General features: G+C 34.4%; 1 protein-coding gene across 1 annotated transcript in view; it reads left to right on the forward strand.

Annotated features, from left to right (window-relative positions):
* The window catches only part of ACTR3 (actin related protein 3), a 66,011-nt gene extending 39,834 nt beyond the window's left edge, over window positions 1-26,177 (forward strand). The window contains exons 5-12 of the mRNA XM_060625936.2: window positions 3,801-3,896; window positions 5,652-5,759; window positions 10,853-10,996; window positions 13,036-13,209; window positions 19,738-19,830; window positions 20,035-20,160; window positions 23,294-23,377; window positions 24,952-26,177. Coding sequence (XP_060481919.1) covers window positions 3,801-3,896; window positions 5,652-5,759; window positions 10,853-10,996; window positions 13,036-13,209; window positions 19,738-19,830; window positions 20,035-20,160; window positions 23,294-23,377; window positions 24,952-25,047 — 921 coding nt within the window. The 3' untranslated portion in view covers window positions 25,048-26,177. The remainder of the gene's footprint in view (window positions 1-3,800; window positions 3,897-5,651; window positions 5,760-10,852; window positions 10,997-13,035; window positions 13,210-19,737; window positions 19,831-20,034; window positions 20,161-23,293; window positions 23,378-24,951) is intronic.
* Window positions 26,178-26,518: the final 341 nt, after the last annotated feature.

The raw sequence follows: 26,518 nt of genomic DNA on the forward strand, positions 1-26,518 counted from the left end.
GCCACCCAGGCACCTCACTTTGTGTTTTTAAGTAACTAGTCTGATTATTATTTATTAATAATTCTTGACAACAGAAATACAATATAATTTACTTTTAAACTTTTTTCTTATTTTTATCAGTGCAACACATGTTTTTAGCTTAAAAAATCAAGTGGTATAAGATTTAAAATAAAAAGATAGTATTCTCCTTCCTCACCTTTCCCAGTCTTTGATTCATGTTCTCTTGAGACAAACACTTTAAATTTTTAAGAGTTTTTTTGTGTGTGTGCTAGTTATCACATAAATTTAAACATGTTTTCTATTTCTTGTTTATTTGAATATTAGACACTACCTACTAACTACCTAGTAGGAAAGATGAGGCTTTTATTCTTTTCCTCTTATCCCCCTTCTGTTAACACAAAGTCCCTATCTTTTCCTCCCTGCAGTGTGGTTATATCATAATTTTTGGTAAATCAGTATTCTGTATTTTACTATGGTAGTTTGTGAATATTGTTTATGGCTAGACCATAAACAAAGTTGAAAGAGCTTTACAATAAATACCACATGTACACAACCTAGACTCAAGTATTAATTTTTTTATAATTGCTTTATGATAGCTATTAGGTTATCCATCATTCCATCTTATTATTTATTTATTTATTAAAGTTTATTTATTTTGAGAGAGAGTGAGCATGTGTGTGGATGCAGAGAGAAAGGAAGAGAGAGGAAATTCCAAGAAGGCTCCGCACCATCAGCACAGAGCCCAGTGTGGGGATCCAACCCATGAACCGTGAGATCATGACCTGAGCCGAAATCAAGAGTTGGATGCTTAACTGACTGAACCACTCAAGCGCCCCAATCTTATATTTGTAATTACTTCACAATGAGTTGTAGATGGGGTAATTTCACCCCTAAGTACATTAGCATGCATATCATCAAATACAGTTCATTATTTGTTTACAGTTCTTTTATATAACATTCACATGCTATCAAATGCACAAATCTTAATTCTACCATTCAGTGTATATTGACCAGGCATTGGCAGACTTTCTCTGAAGAACCAGATAGCAAACATTTTTGGCTTTGAGTGCTATGTGGTCTCTTGCAGCTACTCAGCTCTGCTGTTGTAGCAGGAAAGCAGTGTCAGAAAATACTTATATGAATGGGTATGGCTGTGTTCCAATAAAATTGAATTTACAGAAACAAGTGGTGGGATGGATTTGTTTTACAGGATACATGATGTAGTTTACCCATTGTCTGGTTTTGACAGATGCATACATCTGTGTAACCTAAACCCTTACCAAGATATGGAACATTACTATCAGCCTGGAAAGTTTTCTGATGCCCTTTCCTGATTATTTCCTGCCCCTCTTCCCTAGAGGCAACCACTGTTCTGATTTTTTCCAGCGCAGATTGGTTTCGCTTGTATTTGAGTTTTGTATAAATGGAATTGTACAAGATGTGCTCTTTGGTTAAGACTTAATTCAGCATAATCATTTTTTTTAAGCTAATTGATTATTTTTTTTTTTACATTTTATTTATTTTTGATAGAGACAGAGCACAAGTCGGGGAGGGGCAGGCAGAGAGGGAGACACAGGATACGAAGGAGGCTCCAGGCTCCGAGCCATCAGCACAGAGCCTGATGTGGAGCTCTAACTCACAAACTGCCAGATCATGACCTGATCCGAAGTTGGACATTTAACTGACTTAGCCACCCAGGCGCCCCCAGCATAATCTTTGAGATTCATCCACATTGTTGTAAATACCAGTAGTTTGTTGCTGGATCATATTCTATTGTATGAATGTGCCTCACTATCCATTTTCTTATTGATGATTACCTGGGCTGTTTCCAATTTTTGATTATTATGCATATTTTGGTTATTGCGAACTTTCTTTTTAAGTGTGTATTTTGAGAAAGAGAGTGAGCGTGTGTGAAAGAGCAGGGGAGGAGCAGAGAGAGAGGGAGAGAGAGAATCCCAAGCAGGATCTGTGCTCAGCAGAGCTGGACATGAGTTTATGACCTGAGCTGAAATCAAAAGTCAGAAGCTCAACCTACTGAACCACCCAACTGTCGCTGCGAACATTCTTATACAAGTCTTTTTGTGGACATGTTTTCATTTGTCTTGTGCAAATACCTAGATATGGAATTGCTGTGTCATGGGGGTACATGCATGATTGGTTTTATAGGAAACTTTCAGAACTTTTTCCAAGGGGTTCTACCTTTTTGCACACCCACCAGCAATGTGTTAGCAATCTGGTTGTTCTACATTCTATCCAACATTTGGTGTCAGTCTTTTTAATTTTAGCCATTCTGGTGGGTGTGTAAGAGTTCTCATTTTGGTTTTAATTTGCATTTTCTGATGACTAATGATGTTGAGTACTTTTTCATGTGCTTATTAGCTATTTGTATATTTTCCTTGGGAGATCTTCTGATTATATCTTATTTTATATAGAACTTCTGTTTTTCTTGGAGTTTATAATTTAACTGCCTTGGTTTTTTTTGGGGGGGGCTTAATTTTCTATGTACCTGTCTCTAAATTATCTCCAAATCCTTGAACATGTTCCAAAACTCCTCTAAATAAGTTTAATCATATCAAGTAGTTTAGCTATTAAAGGGTTTACATGTGTAAAAAGTCTACTCCTAGTCGACCTTTTTCTTTAAAAACTTTATAGTGTTTTTTTTAAATTAACAAAAAGATTTAATTTGCAATGAATTTGAATTTTATCCATCTTTCTCTTTGTAATATGTGTTCTTGAAATTTAAGGAATCATTCTTACCTCAAGATCAAAAAGATAATTCTTTTGTACTTCTGAAGTTTAAAAGTTTTGCCTTTCAGTTTCAATATTTGAGATAACAAAAAGAATTGTCAAATCACATTCAGAAGAATTAGAGGTCTTGCCCAGTTTCAAGCTTTAATAATGTAAATGATTTAAGTAGTCATGAGGCATAGGTGAAACATGAAGTCCAGGAATGCAGGTAACTGTTTCCTCAGTCCACTCTTGACTTAGGATGTGTTCTGGCCAAGACTTAATCTGCAGGTTTCTAAATGATGTATGTGGTCACAAAAATGGAAGAGAATACTGTAAACATCGCCATTTTATTTAAAAAAAAAAAAAATTTTTAACATTCGTTTATTTTTGAGATAGACACAGAGCACAAGCGGGAGACAGGCAGAGAGAGAGGGGAGACACAGAATCCGAAGCAGGCTCCAGGCTCCGAGCTGACAGCACAGAGCCCAATGCTAAACTCATGAACCGTGAGATCATGACCTGAGCTGAAGTCAGATGCTTAACTCACTGAGCCACCCAGGCACCCCTACACATCTCCATTTTAATACTCTTAACAGTTTTATGACTTCTATAACATTTTCCAAGAAGCCATGCCATAAATTTGTAGAATCTTGGCTTATTTATTATAGTTGTAAATAGACCAGGTACATCCTGCTGAAAACATTACATGGGTGAGAGTTCTTCCACCAGCAGATAGGATTGGTATGTCTCCCTGGAGGTCTGTCTTTACCCTTTCACAAGATGATTTGACTGGGTCTCCTTTCTCTCTCATTCCTTTTATCAGTGCTTAATGGTGTGACATAAAGAGTCAGTTTCTTGTGTGAATAACTATTGTTTTCATATATGCCTAGATCTGCTTGAAATCTTTATATAGTTTTTCTTTTGTCTGTATGTCTATCTTTGTACCTGCAAGTTTAATTAAAAGACTTTTAAATAAAATGACAAATTATTTCTTATTTAAAAATTGTCTATAAAGTTATGAAAATAATCTGATCTTGTCTATTTAAAATGTTTAACATTCAATTTAATAGACTGAACCTCCACTGAATACTCCAGAAAACAGGGAATATACTGCTGAAATAATGTTTGAGTCCTTCAATGTTCCAGGCTTGTACATTGCTGTGCAGGTAAGCAAGTTCATAAGTCAAGATAAGCTTGTCTCTTAAATTTTAATCTAAGGTTTAATTCACTGTTAAAAAATACATATTTTTCATAACCTCAAAGCATGCCATAGTTCTTTCCTGAATCAGTAATTTAGAAATCATAGGAAATAGAGTTAATCAGCAAAAGAGAAATGTTGAAGGAAGTAAGTTGATGAACTTTAGATAATTCAAAGCTTTCATGGGACAGAAATAAGGGAACTAATATTTATTGTTTGCTCCAGGTCAGGAACTTTATATACATATTCATTTATCCTTGAAACAGTTGTTGTGTCCCTTTTTCATAGTTTGTTTTGATTGACTTACTGCTAGGTATATTGGACCATCTTCTTTGTGCCCTTCTGTTTTCCATGTATCAGAAATCCCTGTAGTATTTTATTGAACTTACTTTGTAAGTGTATCTTCATGGAATGGCTTCTCTCCTACCCTTCAGGATCACAGCTCACCTCTTACTTGTTTTTTAACCCTGTAGTGAATGTGATGCCTAGCATATCATAAATGTTTAATAAGTATGTAAACTATTGTGTAGTTCTCTTAGGTCATGATGATTATGGTGTGTGATCCTGTGCTAAAATAGGAGGATGGCCTAGATAACTTTCTAGGTCCCTTTCAGCTATTATATTGCAAGTAGGTAAAATAAAGCCAGTTTAGCTCTCTTTTTAATTATTGGCTGTGTATCTTGTTTGAAGCTTGGATTGTATGAAATTGAGTTTTTAAACAATGAACTAGCTGTGTTAGTTTCTTTATTTGTAAACTTAAAAAAAAAAAATTGTATCTTATTGCCCATGCTAGTATTTTGCATTGAAAAATGCAGTCCCCTCAACTTTGTTTCCTGATTAAATCATAATATTAAGAAGAGTATAATGGCTTTTTCTATGGGTAAATAACTTGTTACATATTTCTAAATGCACGCAGCACTTAGAAAATTTGGAGCTAATCTTATGATAGAGGTACTTGTTTATAGCCATCTGTGTATGGAATAACGAGTGATTGGGTGTTTGTGTATTTCTTTACCTTCCTTACACTTTGTGGTTTGTGTATAGGCTAGCTCATATAAACATAGTTTAAGTCCTTGCATTCTTAGTACTGTGATATCTCATGTTAGTCTTCCCATTTTGCGGGGTTTAGGAGAAAAATGTCTCTTGTTAAAACATGGAATATTTATGAACATGCCCCTGAAAGTAAATATAAGCCTGTAAACTAGTAGGATGTGAATAATTTTATTGCATAATGTAAATTAATTTTGTGTATTTTCTTTCCAAAGATACTGTAGTTGACCATTCAATAGCACAGGTTTGAACTGCATGGGTCCACTAATCTGTGGAGTTTTTTTGATAAATCTAGTAGAGTACTGTAAATGTATTTTCTCTTCCTTACAATTTTCTTACATTTTCTTTTCTCTAGCTTCCTTTATTATAAGAACACAGTATATAATATAACACACAAAATCTGTGTTAATCAACTCTTTAGGTTATTGGTAAGGCTTCTGGTCAACAGTAGGCTATTAGTAGTTCATTTTGGGGGGAGTTAGAAGTTATATTTGTATTTTCAGCTGCTTGTGTTGGAATGGTCAGTGTCCCTAACCTTGGTGTTGTTCAAGAGTCAGTTGTACATTTAAAATTGTAGTACTCCATTGAAATAGTTTTCTTTCTGTTAACTCTTTGCCCTTGTTTCTATTTTTTTGTCTGTCATAATTTGTGTGTGTGTGTGTGTGTGTCTAAGGCTGTTCTTGCCTTAGCTGCATCTTGGACCTCAAGACAAGTAGGAGAACGGACATTGACCGGTACAGTAATAGACAGTGGAGACGGTGTCACTCATGTCATTCCTGTGGTAAGAATATTTTACAGTTACCAAATCGGACATCAGATAACACATCTGGCAGAAATAAATTATATGAATTAATACCACTTTTAAAAAATTCTAAATGTTGCACTTTAAAAATTTGGTCATTTGTTCAGCTATAGCTATATTTTGCTCAAATTAATATTTAAATTCTGTAAACAAATTGTAAAGTCTTTTTTGCTATAGGTTTGTACTATAATTAGAAAATGATTTTAAAGATATTAGAAATTATTTCTAATTCATAATTAGCAAATGTTGGAGTAACTGGAATGGAAATATATTATACCTTTCTTTTCTTAGACATGGAATTCTGTTTTCTGGTTTGGATATGTCTGTGTGTGTGTTAGCTACTTGATAATCTCTCTTATCCTTGATTAACAGACTTGAGCTGGGTGCGTAGGTTAACTAAATAGTTTATAAGCTCATGGCTGTTAATAATTTTGGGAAATTATTCATTTATTTTTTAAAATTAAATTCTACACCCAGTGGTGGGTCTTGAACACATGACTCCGAGATCAGGAGTCACATGTTCTACTGACTGAGCCAGCTAAGTGTCCCGGAAAGTTATTTTATTTTTTGAATAAAAAGCTCAAGTTATGATTGTACTTTGTGGTTTGGATTTAGTAAGGCATATTAAGAAAAATACATCAGATTGTATTGTTTGTCAGAGATAGCATTTTTTCTGCCAAGGCCTTTGTGCTTCCAATTCTTAATGACAGATTCGGGTTTTTATTGTGCCTAATATATTGAAAATGACTACTTGAATTCATACTTGATAATATTAGATGGGTATACATAGAAAACAGTTTTTCAAATAATGTTTATATTATATTAAATATCCTGTTTGGGATGAAATTATTTCGGGACTTTTATGTCTTCATTATTCTCATTCCTATTTTTAATGGATCAGGCATCCTCTGATGAGGATAACATCCTTGGGTTGACTTAGATTAGATGTTATAATCCATTCTCCCAATGTCATAATAGTTTTAGTAATAATTGTCCCTTTTTTAGTATCACCTTTCTTGAGATATAATTTATACACCATACAGTTCACCCATTTCAAATGTATAATTCAGTGGTTTTTTGTATATTCAGAGTGCATCCATCACCGCAGTCAATTTTAGAACACTTTTATGACTCTGAAAAGAAATGCTCTGTCCATTAGCAGACTCTCTCCCTGATAACCTTAGCCACTGGCAATCACTCACATACTTTCTGTCTCAATTGATTTGCCTGTTCTGGACATTTCACATAAATGGAGTCATAAACTTTGTGGTCTTTTGTGACTGGCTTCTTTCATGAAGCCTTAGGTTTTCAAGATTCAAGATAGTACTTCATTTATTATTATCGCCAAATAAGATTTCGTTATATGGCTACACCATATAATATTTCATTGTATGGCTATATCACATTTTTTTTTTTTTTTTGCCATTGGGGATATGTTAATATCTTGGATATTGGAATGTGTCCAATATTTCATTTTTTTTTTTTTTATAGTTGGTGTCATAGTTTTCTTTCTTAGTGGTACATAGAGCTTCTTAAGATTTTCATTTTAAATTCTCGTTTGAACCTCAAAATCTATAATGTAGGTTATATTACCTTTTGAGGGCCTCAGTTTACCCATTAAAAAATGAAAATAAGTGAATTGCCTAAGATCACCAAATAGTAGGCTGTGGAACTAGTAGGTGAACTGGTTCTGATTCACCCAAATCTGAAGATCTATGAAATTAATCAGTAATGTCAGTATCTTGATAATTAATATTCAAATAGAAGTTATGAACATGAATAAGAGTGAATTTTTATAAGGATATTAAGAATTGGATGTTCCTGTTTTTGTACTCTTTTCCTTCTTTTGAATTAATGGAGTATTTTTTTTAAATCTATTTTGTTTTCTTTATTGACTTATTAGCTATGTTCTACTTCTTTGTCATTGTCATTTGCTTGTTTTTGGCAGTGGTTGCTCTTGAGTTTATAATAAACATCTTTAACTTATAATCTAAGTACAAATAATGTTCTGATGTTTTATAAGTAGGTACTGTGTACAACAGTGTACTTCCCTTTGGAATTATAATTGTCACTTATTTTACTTCTACCTGTTATAAATTTTCACTATGTTATTAATTTGTTTCATTGTAAATAGTATATTAGTTTTGTTAGGGCTGCTGTAACAAAGTACCAGACTGAGTGGCTCAAACAGTAGAAAATTAGTATTTGCCCAGATGGAGGTAATAAAGTCTGAGATCAAGATGTTGGCAGGGTTGATTTCTTCCGAGGCTTCTGTGTCTTCTATCAAGATGGCCTAATTCTCTCCATTTATCTGTACATGGTCTTCCCTGTGTGTCTGTGTCCTAATCTCTTCTTTTAAGAACATAAGTCATATTAGATTAGGGCCAACTCTAATCATCTTACTTTAACTTAATTACCTCTTTAAAGTCCCTGTCTCCAAATACAATCACACTGTGAGGTATTAGGGGTTAGCACTTCAACGTAAGAATTTTGGGAGAGGCGGGACATGTCAGCCCATAACAAGTTGTCATCTTTAAAAGAGATCTTGAAAAAGGTAAGTTTCTTTTATATTTATGCACTTACCATTTCCAGTGCTGGTTTCCTTTGTGAAGGTCCATATTTTCGTCTAGCCTAATTTTTTTTCTGCCAGAATGATGGCGATGGCCTTTAGCATTTCTTAAAAGTGCTGGTCTACTGACTATGAACTCTTTCAACTTATATACATCCTTTGAAAAAGTAGTTTGCCTTCATCTTTGAAAGATACTACTTGGTATAGAATTTTAGGTTGATAGCTTTTTACTTTTAGTATTTTAAAGATGTAATTCTACTGTCTTTTGGCTTACATTGTTTGTGAGTATAAGTCTGCTGTTATTCCTAAGCTCGTTTCTTTGTAATGTTTCTTATTTGTCCAGCTGCCTTCAAGATTTTCTCATAATATATTCCTGGTTCACTAGTTTTTAGTAGTTTGTGATGTACCTAAATGTATTCTTTTATTTTATTTTTTCCATTTCTTCTCCTTGAGGTTTTTAGAGAGAGAGTGAGAGAGCAAGCGAGCATGAAGGGCAGACAGAATTCCAGGCAGGCTGTGCCATGGGCACAGAAACAGATGTGGGGCTGGAACTCATGAATTGAATGGTTCATTCTTGTCCTCATGTTCACTTTTTTTATTATTAGAGCAGATAATTTAATTTGCTCTAATCACATTTAGCATATATATATTTTTAATGCTGTTCTTTTTTAAATGTTTATTTTTGAGAGAGAGAGAGAGAAAGAGAGAAGCATGAGAGAGAGAGAGCATGAGCAGGGGAGGGGGAGAGAGACACACACACACACACACACACACACACACACAGAATCCGAAGCAGGATCCAGGCTCTGAGCTGTTAGGAAAGAGCCTGATGTGGGGCTCATGCTCACCAACCATGAGATCATTACCTAAGCTGAAGTAGGATGCTTAACCAACTTGAGCCACCCAAGTGCCCCTAGAATATTTTTTATTTCAGATATTTTATTTTTCATCATAGAAGTTCTCTTTGGGTCTTTTTTATCTTCCCTTTCTCTCTCACTCATATTTCCATTGATCTTCTTGTTCATGTGGAATATATAGTTGTTTCAGTGTTTTTGTCTATCAATGCTATTATCTTTTGTATTTCTGTTGCTTTCTCTTTTGATGATTCTCCCAGTCAGGGTTGTATTTTCCTCTTTCCTTGCTTGATTATAATTTTTCATTAGGTACCGTATATTTACATTGTTGTGTCCTGGGTTTTGGGGGCTTTTTAAAATATTTTGAGATTTCTTTCCTGGAACCCAATTAAGTTACTAGGAATCATTTTGATCCTTTTAGGAGCTCCTTTTAAGTGTTATTGAGCAAGTCCAGAACAGTCTTTTGTCTGGTTCTACTCTATCCTCACTCTTGAAGAAATACCCTTCTGTGGACTCTACTCAATGCCCTGTGTTTGAGATCTTTAAACTCTGATTAATGGGAATGTAGACTATTCCCAGTTATGCAAGAGCTTTGGGGATTATTTTGTCCCCTCCTTTCTAGAGGTTCTTTCTTTGGTCTTGATGGTTTCCTAACATGAATGTGGTGATTATTAGTCAGCTTACGTGTTACTTTTCACATCTCCAAAGCTGTGTCAATGCAGCTCTTTCCACTTCAATAGTTTAACTTGCAAACTGTAGCCGTCTTGACCTTCCTGAAATCGAAATTCCGTATCCTCAACTTAATGAGACTCTGGCTCTGCTTGGGTTCTCCCTCCTGTTACTGCTGTGTGGGCACTTTTCTAGGCAATGAGATGGGATGTTCATAGCATTCATCTTGTTTGTTTTCTCTTCTCATGGGGAACACTGCCCTACTCTGCCTGTTGTTCATTCACTGTCTGTAAACCTTTATTTCATATAATTTGTCCTGTTCTTTCTTTAAGGTGAGAGGATAAATCCAATCACTAATACTCTGCCGTGCCCAGATGAGGACATCCCTAATATTCTTTGTTAATTAAATTTAATATTGCTACATTATTCTTTGTACCTCTGACTCCTATCAGAAAATTTGGATTCATTGTATGGAACTTAATTATTTGGCATTATGATGATGCATAGAATGCCTCAGCCTTGTGAAATTGGTACCTACTTCAGTAGGAAAAAAGATAGTTTGTAGACTATAAATTTCCTACAATGTTGTCTAAACTGTTCACTGATAATATAAAAGGTTTTAAAAATAATTTTCTATCTGGTCTAATATCAAAACATTTAATACTTCTGAAATTCGTTGTTTGTGCTGTTCAGTCATTTCAGTCTTGGTTATAAACTCTTACCAAGAGTTCTTAAAAGAACAGTTCTGAGTTGCTGACCATTCTTGTTCATAATATCTGTATAGTACTATAAATTATGTAATATAGTATTGTGAGGAATAAACTTGAGGAATAAAGACTAGAAGAATTCTCCTGGGATAAAGTAGTACTTGAGAATATAAATACACTAACTTGAGAACCTAGTCTTATTATAATGGTTATTTGTGTTATATTAATCTTGAAATCATTGAAAGTAAACTTGAGACTTTTTTTTTCATCTAGGCCGAAGGGTATGTGATTGGCAGCTGTATTAAGCACATTCCAATCGCAGGACGAGATATAACATATTTTATTCAGCAGTTGCTGAGAGACCGAGAAGTAGGAATCCCTCCAGAACAATCCTTGGAAACTGCTAAGGCAGTAAAGGTACAAAATAATGAGGAGTGTGTAATTCATTTAAAAATTAAAGTCAAATTTACAGTGTTAACATGAGAAACTATTAGATGAAGAATAGTACTTAAAAAACCCTTTGCAAATCATTACTCTTAATTATGTATATGTTTTCTCTGTATTTCTTGTAAGGAAATTTTGGGGAATTATCAGCCTTGTGCCTGTTGTCTCCACATTTCACATTTGAGTCAAGAACATTTGACTTTAGCATGCATTTTGTGATTATTCCCCATAGTAAAACTCATTAGTTCACTTCAGAGTCCTCGTATCTTAGTTTTTTCACTGAATTCTTTATTTTAATCCTAAGAGTTTTCTGTTGCAAAAATTTTTTTTTAATGTAATTGTTTCATTTGTCTATAGAATATAAGTTTGGCTCCAGTGATATGGCAAATAGAAACGTGTAAAGGCTATGTAAGGTGTTATAATATGTATCTTACATAAGTCTATCAGTGCTTTATGTAAACCATCAAAATATTTAGCATTGCTTTTTAAATTTCTCACTTGCCAGCATACCTAAACAAATTTCCGTGGATTTCTCCTATGTTTTCAGTATGTGAAAGTAAAACTGCCCCAGCAGAAATAACTATTTATTGCCTATCTGCATGATTATAGGGTTTCTGCCACTCGTCAAAGGTCAGGAATGAAAATGAATTTACTGTTCCTAATTACTAAATGGCTAAAATTACTAAATTACTAAATGGCTGCCAAAAGACGCCAATGGTGGCATCGAAATTAAATGTGTAAAAAATTAATATGAACATTACTGCTATAGCATCTTCGGGAAGTCTTTGGAATTTAAAAAAATGATAAGAGCACCAATGATTTAAATCTAGAGAATACTAATGCTCAGTGTGAATGTCTTTTAAAACTTATTATTTCCATGTAATTTCTACTTCCAAGGTTTGGAGAAAGAAGACCTACGGTAACATAATCAAATTGTCCTTTGTTTTTCAGTACTTTTTCCTTTTATGTCTTTTGGTTATTAGTAATAATAGTTGTAGCTATTGCAGATTAGGATTCTTGATGTGCAAAACTATATGAAATGTGTGGCTTTTTTGTTTTGTTTTAATCCTTTTTTTTTTTTTTTTTTTTTTGAGAGAGAGAGAGAGAGAGAGAGAGAGAACACGCATGAGTGGGGATGAACAGAGACAGAGGGAGACAGAGTCTCCCAACCAGGTTCCATGCTGTCAGCACAGAGCCTGATGTGAGGCTCGAACTCAGGATTTGTGAGATCATGACCTGAGCTGAAATCAAGAGTCGGATACATAACTGCCTGAGCCACCCAAGGCACCCCTGTGTGTTTTTCTTAAAAAAAAAAAACAAAAACAAACAAAAAAAAAACAAAAGCAAAAACAAAAAAACCCTGAGACTTGGATTCAGGAACCCATAAGTTGCAAACAGAATGTTATAACCCATAACATTTTTGAATTGCAGTTTTGATAAAAACTTTTACTTAGGGCATATAATCAGATATGCAACAATTTAGCATTGTAGGTGATATAGTAAAAAAGAATAGTTTTTATTTTCAGTCATTTTTCTTTTGCTCATTTGCTTAGACCATGTTCAGTTTTCTTTCAGATAGGTATTAAGGATTAAGTATCTATATTAATTTGTGTGGTTATTTCAACTATTATTTATTCTCTGGTTATTATGTATTTTATGTTTTCTTCTCTCTTGAATGTAAACTCCATTAATTACTGAAGCAGTATAAAATGTTGAATGACAGAAATGAATATTTTCATGAAATAACATTAAAATAATAGAGATTGTCTCTTTAGTTGGTCAGATCTTACTCAATTTATATATGAAGCCAGGAGTTATGTGTAGGAGATGAGAGATGAGCTTTTTATTTGTACTAGACATCAGACAATACTGTAACATGAAATTTTCCTCAGCTTAATTTCTTTTTTTTCTGAAGGTATTGGTTCATTTGATTCTTGTTTACTGAAAATATGGCATCTTTTTTTACCGTTACTAAAATGAGGAAATAATTACTCAATTCTTTGTTTTTCTAGGAGCGCTATAGTTATGTCTGCCCAGATTTAGTAAAAGAATTTAACAAGTATGACACAGATGGATCAAAGTGGATTAAGCAATATACTGGAATCAATGCTATCTCAAAAAAAGAATTTTCTATTGATGTTGGTTATGAGAGATTCTTGGGACCTGAAATCTTTTTTCATCCAGAGGTAAGTTTTTTTTTTTTTTTTTTTTAGATGGAATTGTTTTGAAAAATTTGGCAGAAATTATCAATGAACTATAAGATATTCAGGAAAGAGTTAATCTCAGGAACTTTCTTTTGTATACTAAAATGCTATAGGGAATTAATCATTTTCAAGAGGAAAAATTGCCTATGTTGAAATAGGCTAAACAAGTTACTGTTTTCATGCATTTAGAAAACTGAAACTTGTCTTTTTAAAATTTGGCTTATGTGGGGTCATGCAAAGACGAGAGCCCTTAAAATTTATGACCATTTAAATAAAATATTTGGGGATAAGTTCTAGAACTGCCACTGTCCTCATATAAAGTGGCCATTAGACAAAGAACCTTTAAGTATCGTAACAAAATATTATTAACAAAGTAGTTTTCTATCTCTGTGAAATGTTAGTAATGTACAGGTTTTATTAAATTAATGAAATGGTGTGTTTTTAATAATGAAAAACTCTTCTAATAACTTAGTATGAGAAACTTATTAAAAAAATTTTTTTTTTTATTTTTGAGAGAGAGAGACAGAGCATGAACAGGGGAAGGGTAGAGAGAGAGAGACACACACACACACAAAATCTGAAGCAGGCTCCAGGCTCTGAGCTGTCACGTCAGCACAGAGCCTGACATGGGGCTCGAACTCATGAACTGTGAGATCATGACTTGAGCTGAAGTTGGATGCTTAACCGACTGAGCCACCCAGGTGCCTCTATAAAAAACTTGTTAATAGAATTACATTAAATGTTTTTTGTGCGTATTTGACATTAAGAACAGTTGTTTTTGAATATTGTTTATTCTCTTAGCAAATAGTAAGTGAATACAGTTTTCATGGTCTCAGTTTAAGTACGGAATATTCAAAGATGAAAAATTATTTTATATTGGTTTTACTGAGCTCAGAGAATAAGGGAGATGAATAGCTAAACAGGTAAAGTTGCTTTAATAAATGCATGGATCTGGGTAGGGGATAGGAACAAAGAACATCTAAGTCTGCTTGGGCGAACTACGGAAACTTCTTAGATGAGGTAACAGTTGAACTGAGACTTACTTCAAGGATGAATAGGTATTTGTCAGGCAGGTATGTTAGGGGAGTATGTTTCTGGCAAAGGGGATAGACTGGGTAGAAGTCTGGGAGAGGAGAGAGCTAAATAATAGAAGTATAAAGGAAGGGAGTTAGGAGATGGGTCCAGATGGGTGTTCATGAGGGATTAATATGCTACAGAATGGAGTTTACTGGATTCTGGAGTTGTGCAGAAATCTTCAGTGCAAATGACACAGATTTATGAACGGTGTTAGAAAGGTCACTCTGGCTGCACTGTGTGGGATGAATTAGAACAGAGGTGTTGGAAACAGGTTAGTTTATTGCAGTTTTCCAGATGAAGGAGGGACTGAGAAGAGCCCAGTTGTAAGAATAAGGCTGAGGTTGTTTTGTCTTTAAGAGGGATTACCCCAGTGGTAGAGGTAAAGAGTTATGTATGGGTACAGGAAAATGTGAAGCTGGGAAGAGTGGATAGAGGAGTAGGCAGGTAGCTTAGGAAGTTCATTGTCACAGTGCATAGTTTTATTTTTCATGAAGGGGAGTCAAGCTATTGTGTTGGGAGAAGGGAATGGACATAAAGTTGAGGGCTAGGAGACAACAGTAACTTGTATAATCGTTAGAAGAATTGAGAGGGTGACTATATTAATAGTAGGGGGTTGGCACTACAAAAGTTAGAGACTCAGAACTTTGAGTCATAGAGCAGTGTTTTCCCTCCCAGGCAGTTGTGGAAAAGGAACAAAGTGTTTTGACAAGGCAGAGGTCAGAGTTTTGTGGAGTGTAAGAGCCTGAATCCGAAAGGCCTGACTTACTTAGGGATAATGAGGGGTATGGCCAGGGATTGGAGATCATGATGAATTGCAGATAACTGTAAATTGGGAGCAAAGGAGTGAGCCCCTGAAGGATAAGGCATTGTGGTCAGACTAGTATTTGGGTGTTGTAAGGTTTTAGACAGCCCTTCCATTTCAGTGCTAACACATAACAGCCAGTTCTTTGGAGGGGGGGTGGGCTGGTGATAGAAACAGCCCTATTCTTGGCTTTCCCTACTGATGACTTACTAAGTGTTTTGGAGGGAATGTATGGTCTTGTCCATCTGCCTTCCAGATTCTAGTTTGCCAAATTTTGTTGCTGTTTCTTCCTGTTCTCTTCTCTACATACATTTGGGATTATGCCTTTTTGATAATTTTTCTTTATTAGTGCTTTTAGTAGAGAGAAGAAGATATGTGTGTACAGTTCATCATGTTTTTCCAGAATAGACCCCCACCCCTTTTTTTGGTATCATATGAACTGTGTCACTTCCCAAGTGAATTTTAAGATTCTGTCTTATGTAGTTCTAGATTTTTCTGTGTCACAGTTCCTCTTGTCATCTGAAGAATTCACTCTGGTTTTTGTTTTGGCTAGATAAAAGTGTAGGTACCTGAATTTGAACACTGATGATAAACTGTATGAAAGAGTAAGGATATTTATTTTTCGAATTGCTGAATTCTTCACAAATACCTGAGCTGTTTTTAGAAGGAACGGGTTTGGCACTTTTTTTTTTTTTTTTTTAAAGGAAATTAAATTTTTTTGACAAAGCTATTTTGACTGCTTTGTCTACTTTGAGTGTATTTTCTGTAAATTTCTCAGAAGAGAGAAAAGATACTCCTCTCTTGTTAGCCACTTGTAGCAGTATTAAGACACGATCAGAAAACAGAGGCAGGACTAATCCTTTTGCTGAAAGGGAAAGCAAAGGCCTAAAAATATGCTTAGTAGGGACCCTAGGTTGAGCCTGTTAGTATTAAAGTATTAAATAACCTGCAACAATTTATTGTTAATTCTTAACTCTTTTCCTTCATTTATTTATTACTAAGTATTCATTGCTTGCTGCTTCACTCGTTACATTCTACACATTCTCTCCTGGGATTCTATAAAGCACAATAGTCCCCAAGCTTTTTGTAAAGATGTATTCAAATCAGACTTCATTTCTTTCTAAATCAGAATATCTATGGGTGAGTCCAGGGTATGTGAATATTGAAAGGTTGTATAAATTCTATCTTTTGTATGTTCCTGATTAAAAATTGCTATGAGAAGGGCATGGCACAGGAATGAATGACCCTATCCCTGCCTTTTTCTGATCTTGTTATAGCAGGTGAACTGTCTTAAAGGTTTGGGAAAGAATTACGGAAAGGTTAATCTCTTGAGTGCGTGCTCCTTTGTGTGTGTGTGTGTGTGTGTGTTGTTTAGGTAAGTACTAAGGAGTATGGCTAACAAAAGACAGTGTATAGAATTTTTAAGTTCTGTATTAGTAAATTGATGAGATATTATAGACCATATTTTCTTTTTCTTTTTTTTTTTAATTTTTTTTTTAACGTTTATTTATTTTTGAGACAGAGAGAGACAGAGTATGAACGGGGGAGGGTCAGAGAGAGGGAGACACAGAATCTGAAACAGGCTCCAGGCTCTGAGCTGTCAGCACAGAGCCTGACGCGGGGCTCGAACTCACGGACCGCGAGATCATGACCTGAGCCGAAGTCGGCCACTTAACCGACTGAGCCACCCAGGCGCCCCTATAGACCATATTTTCTATCGGATTGTTAATGTTCTCCACATTTTGAGGATTAAATCTCATGACAGGTTCTCAGGTTGAAGGTATCATTATGGGATCATAAAAGCGTGTTTTGAGAATTGAAGCTTCCTTAGAGATTTCATAGTCTAAAGCTTAGAGAGTGGTTATACACATCACAAAATGAAATTTTCAGGATTCCAATTCTGTTACTCATTCCAGTTAATTGTGAACTGAGCCATTCCTTGCCCATAAACTAAGATTGACTGTAAATGGCATACAGAGCCAGCTGAGTGGAGTTATATTCTCCCATTTTCCCACAGGATGCAATATGGACTACCTCTAACAGATGGAACAAATAGTCTGTAGTTTGGGTTTTCAAGCCTCAGTATGAGCCCCATTTCTCTACCCACTTGTAGCTATTCATTATTCCTAGGAATTCTATACCCCTGTTAGGGTATGCTTTAAATAGATAGATGTTGACTACCATTTGTTTTTTTACTATGATAATAGAAGTCAGTAGAATCTTTGCTAGTGATATTTTACTTTATCTAAAGTAAAATATTTTGTATCATTATGCTTCATCATTTAAGTAACGTTAAATCTCTTTTCATTATATGCCCAAACTCTCAATAACTTAAAACTAAATTTAAAAACTGGAAAAAATTGACAAATGCATAAGAGTTATCAGTCAAGTTCTAGAATCAGTTTATTGAACACAGGAATGTTGTCTCTCCCATTAGACAACCTAATGTGAAAAATGAGAGGCCGAGAAACGTGGTTGGCAACTCATTTTTTGGACAGTACTTTAAATTTTATTCATTTTAGTGAAATATACTTGTTTATTTTGACAAATTAGGCTAACTTTTGACCTTTTATTTTTAACTAGGAAAAACCCCATCTAGCATTTCCTCTCCAATTTTAAAGAATGGCCACATACATATATTTTTGAAAAGTTTTAGTAAAATGAGGTCTTTGTTTCAAAATACAAGTTGAATTCTGAGATCTAGTATTCAAAAACTATTTTATGGGTGCTAGGGTGGTTCAGATGGTTGAGCATCCGTCTCTTGATTTTGGCTTAGGTAATGATCCCAAGATCATGAGATTGAGGCCCGCATGTAGCTCAGCGCTGAACATAGAGACTGCTTAAGATTCTCCCTCCCCCTCCCTCCCCCTCCCTCCCCCCTCTCCCCTCTGTCCCTCCGCCTTCTCCCCCTCACTTCCTCCAGCTTTCTCCCGTTTTCTCTTTCTCTCAAAATCTTAAAAAAAAACAAACAAAAAAAAAAAAACAAAAAAAAAAACTTATGTTTTGTAGTTCCTCTGAGGAAATCTAGAAATATACCTACAGCTACAGCATGTTTTGGAGGGCCACAGGCATGCATATAAAAATACATGATGGGGAAGAAAGCCTTCCCTAATACTATTTCTCCTTGTATAAGGCCTGCTGTATATAAAAATTAAGTTTTTAAAAATTTACTATTTTTAATCTCCTTCTTATTTCCATGATGATTTAAATTGTTAGGCTGCTTTCCATCTCAAACCTACCAATCTAACCGATCTGTTAAAAAAATTTTGAAAAGTGTTGCCTAATACATGTACCTTCCATTCTAAATAAATACATACTAATACTCATATTTATCATACTGAGATTTTAAGAAATAAAGTATTACAAAAAGAGTACCTTCCCTTCCTCAGACCTTTTCCTTTCTCTGTTTGGTTTCCATCCTTGCTTTTTCTCCTGAGGGTGGTTGTCATAAATTTAGTGTATATCCAGTTCATGTTTTTTAACTGTGCATGTATTCACAAAAACATATATTAAAAAAAAATTTTTTTTTTATGTTTATTTTTGAGAGAGAGAGCATGAGCAGGGGAGGGGCAGAGAGATGGGGAGAGAGAGAATCCCAAGCAGGCTCTGTGCTCTCAATCCAGAGCCCAATGTGGGGCTCGAATTCAGGAACTGTGAGATCATGACCTGAGCTGAAGTTGGTTGCTCAACTGACTGAGCCACTCGGGCACCCCAAAAATAAACATTTTTAAAAGATTTACATATATGTAATCATTCAGATTTTTTTGAAGTTAGCTTCTTAAAAATTGAGTTTTGCTTTTGAGTGTCAGCTATTTGGAAATAGTTTGTGGTATATCATCATATAAATACACAGTTTATTCTCATTATTCACAGTAGATGCTCTATAAAGTTGCTGTGAACATCGAATTAGTGAAAACTAAAATCATTGTTCGTAGGGGAAATACAAGGTTAGGTCCTGTGAGCTTTAGGTTACATTTTTTGTCAACTGAACATATAACCTTGTTTTATTTGTGTTTCTGTTTAAAGGCACACGAGTATATATTTTCCATCATTAGCATTGAGCCCACGGCCAACAGCCCTGTAACTCATGCTTGAATGAAGCTTACCAACACTGTATTTTCTCCATAACACACGTCACAGCCTTCTCAAGCTTAGGAATAGTAGATAGCACTTTGGCACTACTGTGGTTGGAGACCCTTTTAAACAGCAAAATCACCCACAAAACTGTGGAAACTGTGACACTACATATATCGTGAAAAGGCCACTTATAGTATAAAAGGTGAAATGAGAAGACTGAGCATTTCCTTGTTTGCCTTCAACTATAAATGTGTCATTCAATTCAGATTTTTGCAGCTCTGCTCATGTGCGTGTCCACAGATTTTTATCAGTTCATAGTGTATGTGCAGCTTTACATTTTTACTGTTCTGATGGTTGTGAAATGGTGTATATCATCATTATTACAATTTGACTTCTGAAATCTCTGATTTCAGTGTCTTTAGTTTTGAATTAGAGACCAGAATTCATGATTTATAAAAATTCTTTTGTTTTTGAACTGAAAACATGCTTTTTTATTGTGATATTTAAGTCAGTACTAACCTAATCTCTATCGTATATCCACCTTTACTTTTCAGTTTGCTAATCCAGACTTTACTCAACCTATCTCAGAAGTTGTAGATGAAGTAATTCAGAATTGCCCTATTGATGTCAGACGTCCTCTCTACAAGGTCAGTATTTACAGCAAAATTACTGTTCAAGGCCATACTTTTAAAAACTTCTTAAATTTCTGGTCTGTTCTTGAATATTAAATTGAAAAACCTCTCTTCAAAAGGCTCTGATAGGATTTTAGTATTGTTTCTTATGTCTTTAAAAATGTTCTTTTTCCTTTTAAATAAAAGTCAATACTTATTTATTTTTCTCCACCAATGTAGAATATTGTCCTCTCTGGAGGTTCAACCATGTTCAGGGACTTTGGACGTCGCTTACAAAGAGATTTGAAAAGAACTGTAGATGCCAGACTGAAACTAAGTGAGGAATTGAGTGGTGGCAGATTGAAGGTTGGTTTTCTCAGTTATTGGTGGGAGGGTAGGGGCTTTCTTGATTCTTATAATGGTGATGGGAAATGTCTGCCAATTTTTGCTTTAATTTAGGAAAATAAGAGGCCTCTATCAGGCATTCTAATGGAAAGTGGTTAATATTACACATTCATGTCCATGATATTCTTGGTCATTTTTATTCCTCTAGGATATCACCTACATTTCTGGAAAGTATTCTTAGTCTGTGTAAGCAACATTTTTTCATACCTCTCTCACGGATAACATATTATATAGAACAGATATCTTGCATACTCCAGGGATAATATTCCTTAGGGAATCTACACAATTTTAAATTCTCCAATAGTAGTACAATAAAGCTGAGATGAGAGAGAAGCTGATGTTGTGGGGTCAAGCCTTCTTATACAGACTGACCCTACCCACCCTTATCCCCCATAGCAGCTCATAGTGTAAAATCACACTGGTGGCAGAAATAACTTTTCTTTTGCATGTCCTGGATTTTGGGTTCACTGTCAAAATCAAAATTAATTTTAAATTTTCAGATGTCGGCTTTCTATATTCATGAGACAGATTTTCAGTAAATGTTATGTTTCATCCTTATTCATTGTAGACTATTGATACAAAACATTGATTTAGAGGATATGTTGCTAAATAAAAATACATTTTATTCAACTTGGAAAATTATTAAGAATGAGGGCTTCATCTGAGACTACTAATCATTTAAAATTACTTAAAAGTAAAACACAATCCTCTAGAGTTTGGCACTACTGTGGTTGGAGACCCTTTTAAACAGCAAAATCACCCACTAAATTTTGGTTATCTTAGACCTGTCCCTTGGACTGCAGAATAAAATATGTTTAAGTAGTTGTTTAGTTTGTAATGACTCAGAGACATGAAATGAAAGTAGAAATGCTATTTTTGAGTGTAGTATTTTAATAAAGTAAAAATTTAACATTTTTAGGTTGCTCGTACATTCAAAATAAGAAATGAGAGATTTTTTCCCCTCAGTGATGTCAACTGTATTGACACTAATGATACAGGAAAAATAATGTTTACTGGAGGACTCTGCCTCTCTTTTTCTTTTATATGATATTTTTATGGACTTTCATAACATTTTTATATATCTATATCTAAATCTGGCTTTATTCCCTTTCAATCTGTAATTTTTAATGGCAACTAAAATAGTTTTAACAGCAACAAAATAAGCCATTTTTTATGACCTGTAAGTTTGTAAATTTTTTATTTTGAAATAATTTCATACTTAGAGAAAAGTTACAAAACTTAGTGGAAGGAATTCCGATAAATCGTTCACCTAGATTCCCCAAATGTTAGCATTTTATATTTGCTTTATTCTATATCTATAAATATATGTACATATGCATATATACACACATTTTTCTGAATTGAGAGTGAGTTGGAAATATAATGGTCCATCACCCCTAAATGTTTTAGTGTATGTCCCCAAACAATACATTACAGTTGTAAAAATCACACAAGTAAGCTTGATATAATATATAATTTAGTTATAGACCCGATTCAGGTTTCAACAGTTCTTCCATTATTGTCCTTTATAGCAAAAGAAAAAACTTCTGGTCTAGAACCCAATCCAGAATCACATGTTTGAAATAATTATTATGTCCTTTCAATCTGGAACAAGTACTCAGTCTTATTTGTCTTTTTTAACCTTAACGTTTTTGAAGAATACATACAGGCCATTTATTTTGCAGGATGTTTCTCAATTTGGGATTGTCAATTGGGGATATTTCCTCATGATAAGTTAGGTTCAGATCAGGTACTTTGGCAGTAATACCACAGAAATGATGTTGTATCCTTTTTAGTGCATTGTATCACTGAACACATGGTATAAGTTGTCCCAGATGTTAATTTTGATCAGTTGGTTAATAAAGTTGTGTTTGTTAGGTTTCTCTGTGAAGTTATTTTTCTTTATATTTAATAAGAATATTATGGAAAGATAGTTTCAGACTATGCAGCTATCCTGGTTTTTATCAAACTTTCAGCCCTGGTTTTAACATCCATTTTTCTTTTCTGAAATAGTTATCGTTGTGGTAGTTGCCAGCTGGTATTCTGTACATTCCAGTCATTCCATCTGTGTTTTTTAAGTCTCATTTTACTGTAAGGAAGAGTTTTTCCTTCTCATTCATTTATTCATTCTTTCATTCATTCATTCATTCATTCAGTAATACCTCTGTGAAAACCTGATTTCTCATATTATATAATTTAATATCATTGTGATATAATATCAACATATCATTATTACTATTAATATCTTTAATTTTGATGCTCAGATTTCTCAGATTTGGCCAGTAGGAGCCCTTAAAGATGGCTTTTTGTCCTTTTGATGCATCTCTAGTATTCTTTCGGTGCTTTGTTACTCCTTGACACAGCAGAATAATTCAGGTTCTTCTCTTCCTTTCTGTTCCTTTTTGTGCAAAATGCTATTAAGCAACCAAGTTGTGGATACTAGTTATGTTTATTGTTACTGAGGGTCACCACTTCAGGCCTTGGTGTACAGAACTAGGATGTGTTTGTGTGTACGTGCGTGTGTTCGCTTGCGCGCGCGCGCACACACACACACAATCTATATCTAGTTTTGTATCTATATAAATTTAAAACTCTGAATGCATACCGATACTTCCAGTTCCAGAATACCAGAAGTTCAATCTAGCCTTCTTCTCTTCCATATTTGTAATGTTGTGTTTTCTGACAGTGAGAATCTTGGCTTCCGTTATCTACAATATATTTATGTTTTTGCTCGAATCTGGAATATGTATATAGTACTTTCAGAATTGTTAATCCATACTATTGTGAGAAATATATTAACTGGAATTCATCAGTTAATTTTTATCTTAAGCCAGAAGGCACAGTCATAATACTGTGTTCACAATTGGGTTAGTCGCTTTCGCCACTTCAGAGTGGTTGGTTTTTTTTTCTTTTAAAAATTAGCTTAATTTGTTTCTGTCGTGTTTTGTTTTGCTTTATGTGCGTCCTCTTAGAGTTTTATTATTTTTGAATATCTGAAACATTATATTTTAGTCTATATACATTTAAAGTTACATAATACAGAAATCGTTACTTGAATTTATTTCTCGAACTGCTCTTTCTGTTTCATTTTTAGCCAAAACCTATTGATGTACAAGTCATTACACACCACATGCAGCGATACGCAGTTTGGTTTGGAGGATCGATGCTGGCTTCCACGGTGAGATAAAGCTTACATTTAAAATGTGATTTTTCAGATGGGAGAATTCACCAGTACTGACATAATTAAAAATATTTTGTAACGTTTATTATTTATTTTGAGAGATTGAGAGTGTGTGTGCAAGTGGAGGAGGGGCAGACAGGCAGAGAAGGAGAGAGAGAGAATCCCACATAGCCTCCCTGCTGTCAGCGCAGGGCTGGACACAGGTCTCCATCTCACAGACCATGAGCCAGTATCAAGAGTCAGATGCTTAACCGACTGAGCCACACAAGCACCCCAGGACTTACACAGTTCAGAAGAACGAAGGAAATTTCTTTAAATTGTATTTGTATATTGCATGAGCAGGTTTTAAAATCGGATGTCTCTCTCTATATAGACATACTATATATATATATATATACACATACGTACATATATATATATAGTATTTTAAAAAGTAGAAGTCCTTTGGATTTTATTTTTTGCTCGCTAGACATTTTTTTAGAATAAGCATTTATGGTGTTAAAATTTATCTGTAGGGAAAATTCTTTTAACCTTGTGATAATATAGATATCAGAAGGTCATTGTTTTTTCTGTGTAGATATTTAAAAGCATTAAGATCATTGCATAGGAAATATGACGTTCAAAACTTAGTGGAAGGAATTGTTCTAAGAGCTCTCTCCCCAAACCAAAACATCTTAAAATCCCTTCAAAAGATAATTTAACATCATTAGTCTATTAAATATTGGTGCTTTATCCTGTAGCACAGAGTATTAAATAAAATGAAGAAGCTTTAATCTGAATTACTGAATGTCATACATGCTTGGATTTTTAAAACCATTTAAAATGAAGAGGTACATATTATTCCTTAATTTTAGTCATCTTCATTTGTGCCATATAACCTATTTGAGTTTGTAAGTGTGCCCTTTGAGAAAGGAGTTAACAGAGAGAGAGAGAGAGAGAGAGAGAGAGAGAGAGAGAGACTCTGTCCACACCTTGAGTAAGGAAAGCAAGTTGATCTAGAAGTTTTTGTATATGACTACTAGGAGTTTACCTATATTTTAGATTTAATGCTGCTCTTTTAGATTACAATGGGGGGAAGCCTCAGCAGAATAGTCTGGGCTTTTGAGAATCCACCTTCCAGTCTTCAGAATTTCAAAATCATGCTAAGGTAGGGGGAGATGTGTGTTAGGACATGTGTTGTTTAATGCTACTTTTCATTTCTGATAAAGAATTACAACTGATGTTGTCACAGTTGCTAGAAATTTTAAGCTTTGTACACATATGGAGGTGGGCTAATAAAAATTTTAGATTTAACAAGTCTATTTTATTAAAAAATTTTTTTCAATGTTTACTTTTGAGAGAGAGCTTGAGCATGGGCAGGGGAGGGGCAGAGAGAGAGGGAGACCCAGAATCTGAAACAGGCTCCAGGCTGTCAGCACAGAGCCTGACACGGGACTTGAACTCACGGACAGCGAGATCATGACCTGAGCCAAAGTCGGACACTTAACCCAAGGCACCACACAGATCTCTTTTAAGCATATTCAAAGGTGGTACGTTTTTGACCTTTGTAAAATACATGTTTTTGTTTTCAGCCTGAGTTCTACCAAGTGTGCCACACCAAAAAGGATTACGAAGAAATTGGACCTAGCATTTGTCGTCACAATCCAGTGTTTGGAGTCATGTCGTAAAATTGATTTCATAATTATTGGGGTTAGGGAGGTGGGGAAGAAATAATCTTTCTGATTACCTGTTTTGTCTGGATGGCTGGTTTTGAGGTTTTAAACCTGACTTGGAGTAAGAAGACCAAACATAATTATACAGGATATTTTAATAAGTATATCAACATGCGAATGTAGAGGAGAGCCAAAATGATTATGTGTTTTTCTTTAGACTGAATATTTGAATCTTATGTGTAACAAAAAGAAGTGGGTTTTAGTTCTTTCTGTGCCCTGATATTTTGTATATTATTGAATTATCCAAGATTCGATGGGATTTATCGGTATGTAGATAGCTCTATAATGCTTGAGTTGTGCACTTCTAAGTGTGCAATGCAAGAGCTTGTTTATATTTCATACTTTTTATACTTTGAGGAAAAAAAAGTCAAAGAAAAACTAGTATTTGAGGAAAAACAAGTGACCAAGTAAAGGATAAATTAAAAAAGCCTCATGAGACTTGGCGCACACACACACTCATGGGATTCCAGTTATTACAAATGGCTTCCACCCCCCTGTACCCCCACAGTGGTTTTCTTTGCAAGTGCTTTTGGAACTAAGAAGCTAGTATCTTGGATTAACTGATGCCTGCTAGTGCTTTCTGATTACTCGAATTCTGTTTCTTGCTTTAAAGGAAAAGTAAAGACAAGATTGTTGGACCAGTAATGCAGTTCTGTAGTGTCATTTCTTATTAAAAATGAATAATTTGATTACCAAAATTGGTATATTTAAAGCCTAACACCATTCTAATAAAGGCACAGATTTCTTTTTAATACTTGTTTCAAGCTCTTTAATCTCTTTATAAGTTAACTAATCTATTTTCTTCAAACCTCTGCAATAGTTCTTTAAAATCACAACAGTTGGTTAGCAAGCTGACTTTTTTATGTGCTCTGAACAAATAATTGTGAAATTTTAATATGTTGAGTGCTTTCATTTTGATAACTGGATCTCCATTTGATATTTTCATTTGTATAACTCATTTGCAGTCTGAAAATTTTTTTAGTGCCAGTCCCTGACATATCATGGAAAGTTAATTTTCTTTGCATTTTAAAATATCTGGATCATGAAGAAAAAGTGATAAAATAAATTAAAACTGAATTACCTTTTCTAATGTTTTTTTTTTTTTTTTTTTTTTTTAGGAACAGTGTCATTCTACTTTGTGTTTATGTATTTTATATGATTTCTGTTTCTGTTGGAATAGTGGGATTCATTGAAATCTCTCTAATGTGTATGGCAGAAAATATCTTGTGAACTTGAAATTTTACCAGTTATTTATAGAAGAATAAAATGGAAAATGTTTTATAGGCTTTTTAAAACGTCAGCATCAATGTCAGTGAACACTTAAAGTTCATTATCCATGAGAATAACACATAGGATTAGTATACTTCTGTCTAAAAGTTAAAGAGCAGTTAAAGTGTCTTTGTTGTTTGTATTTACTATAAAGATA

Source organism: Panthera onca, chromosome C1 (assembly GCF_046562875.1).
Source record: "Panthera onca isolate mPanOnc1 chromosome C1, mPanOnc1 haplotype 2, whole genome shotgun sequence".
In the NCBI taxonomy this organism is placed as follows: domain Eukaryota; kingdom Metazoa; phylum Chordata; class Mammalia; order Carnivora; family Felidae; genus Panthera; species Panthera onca.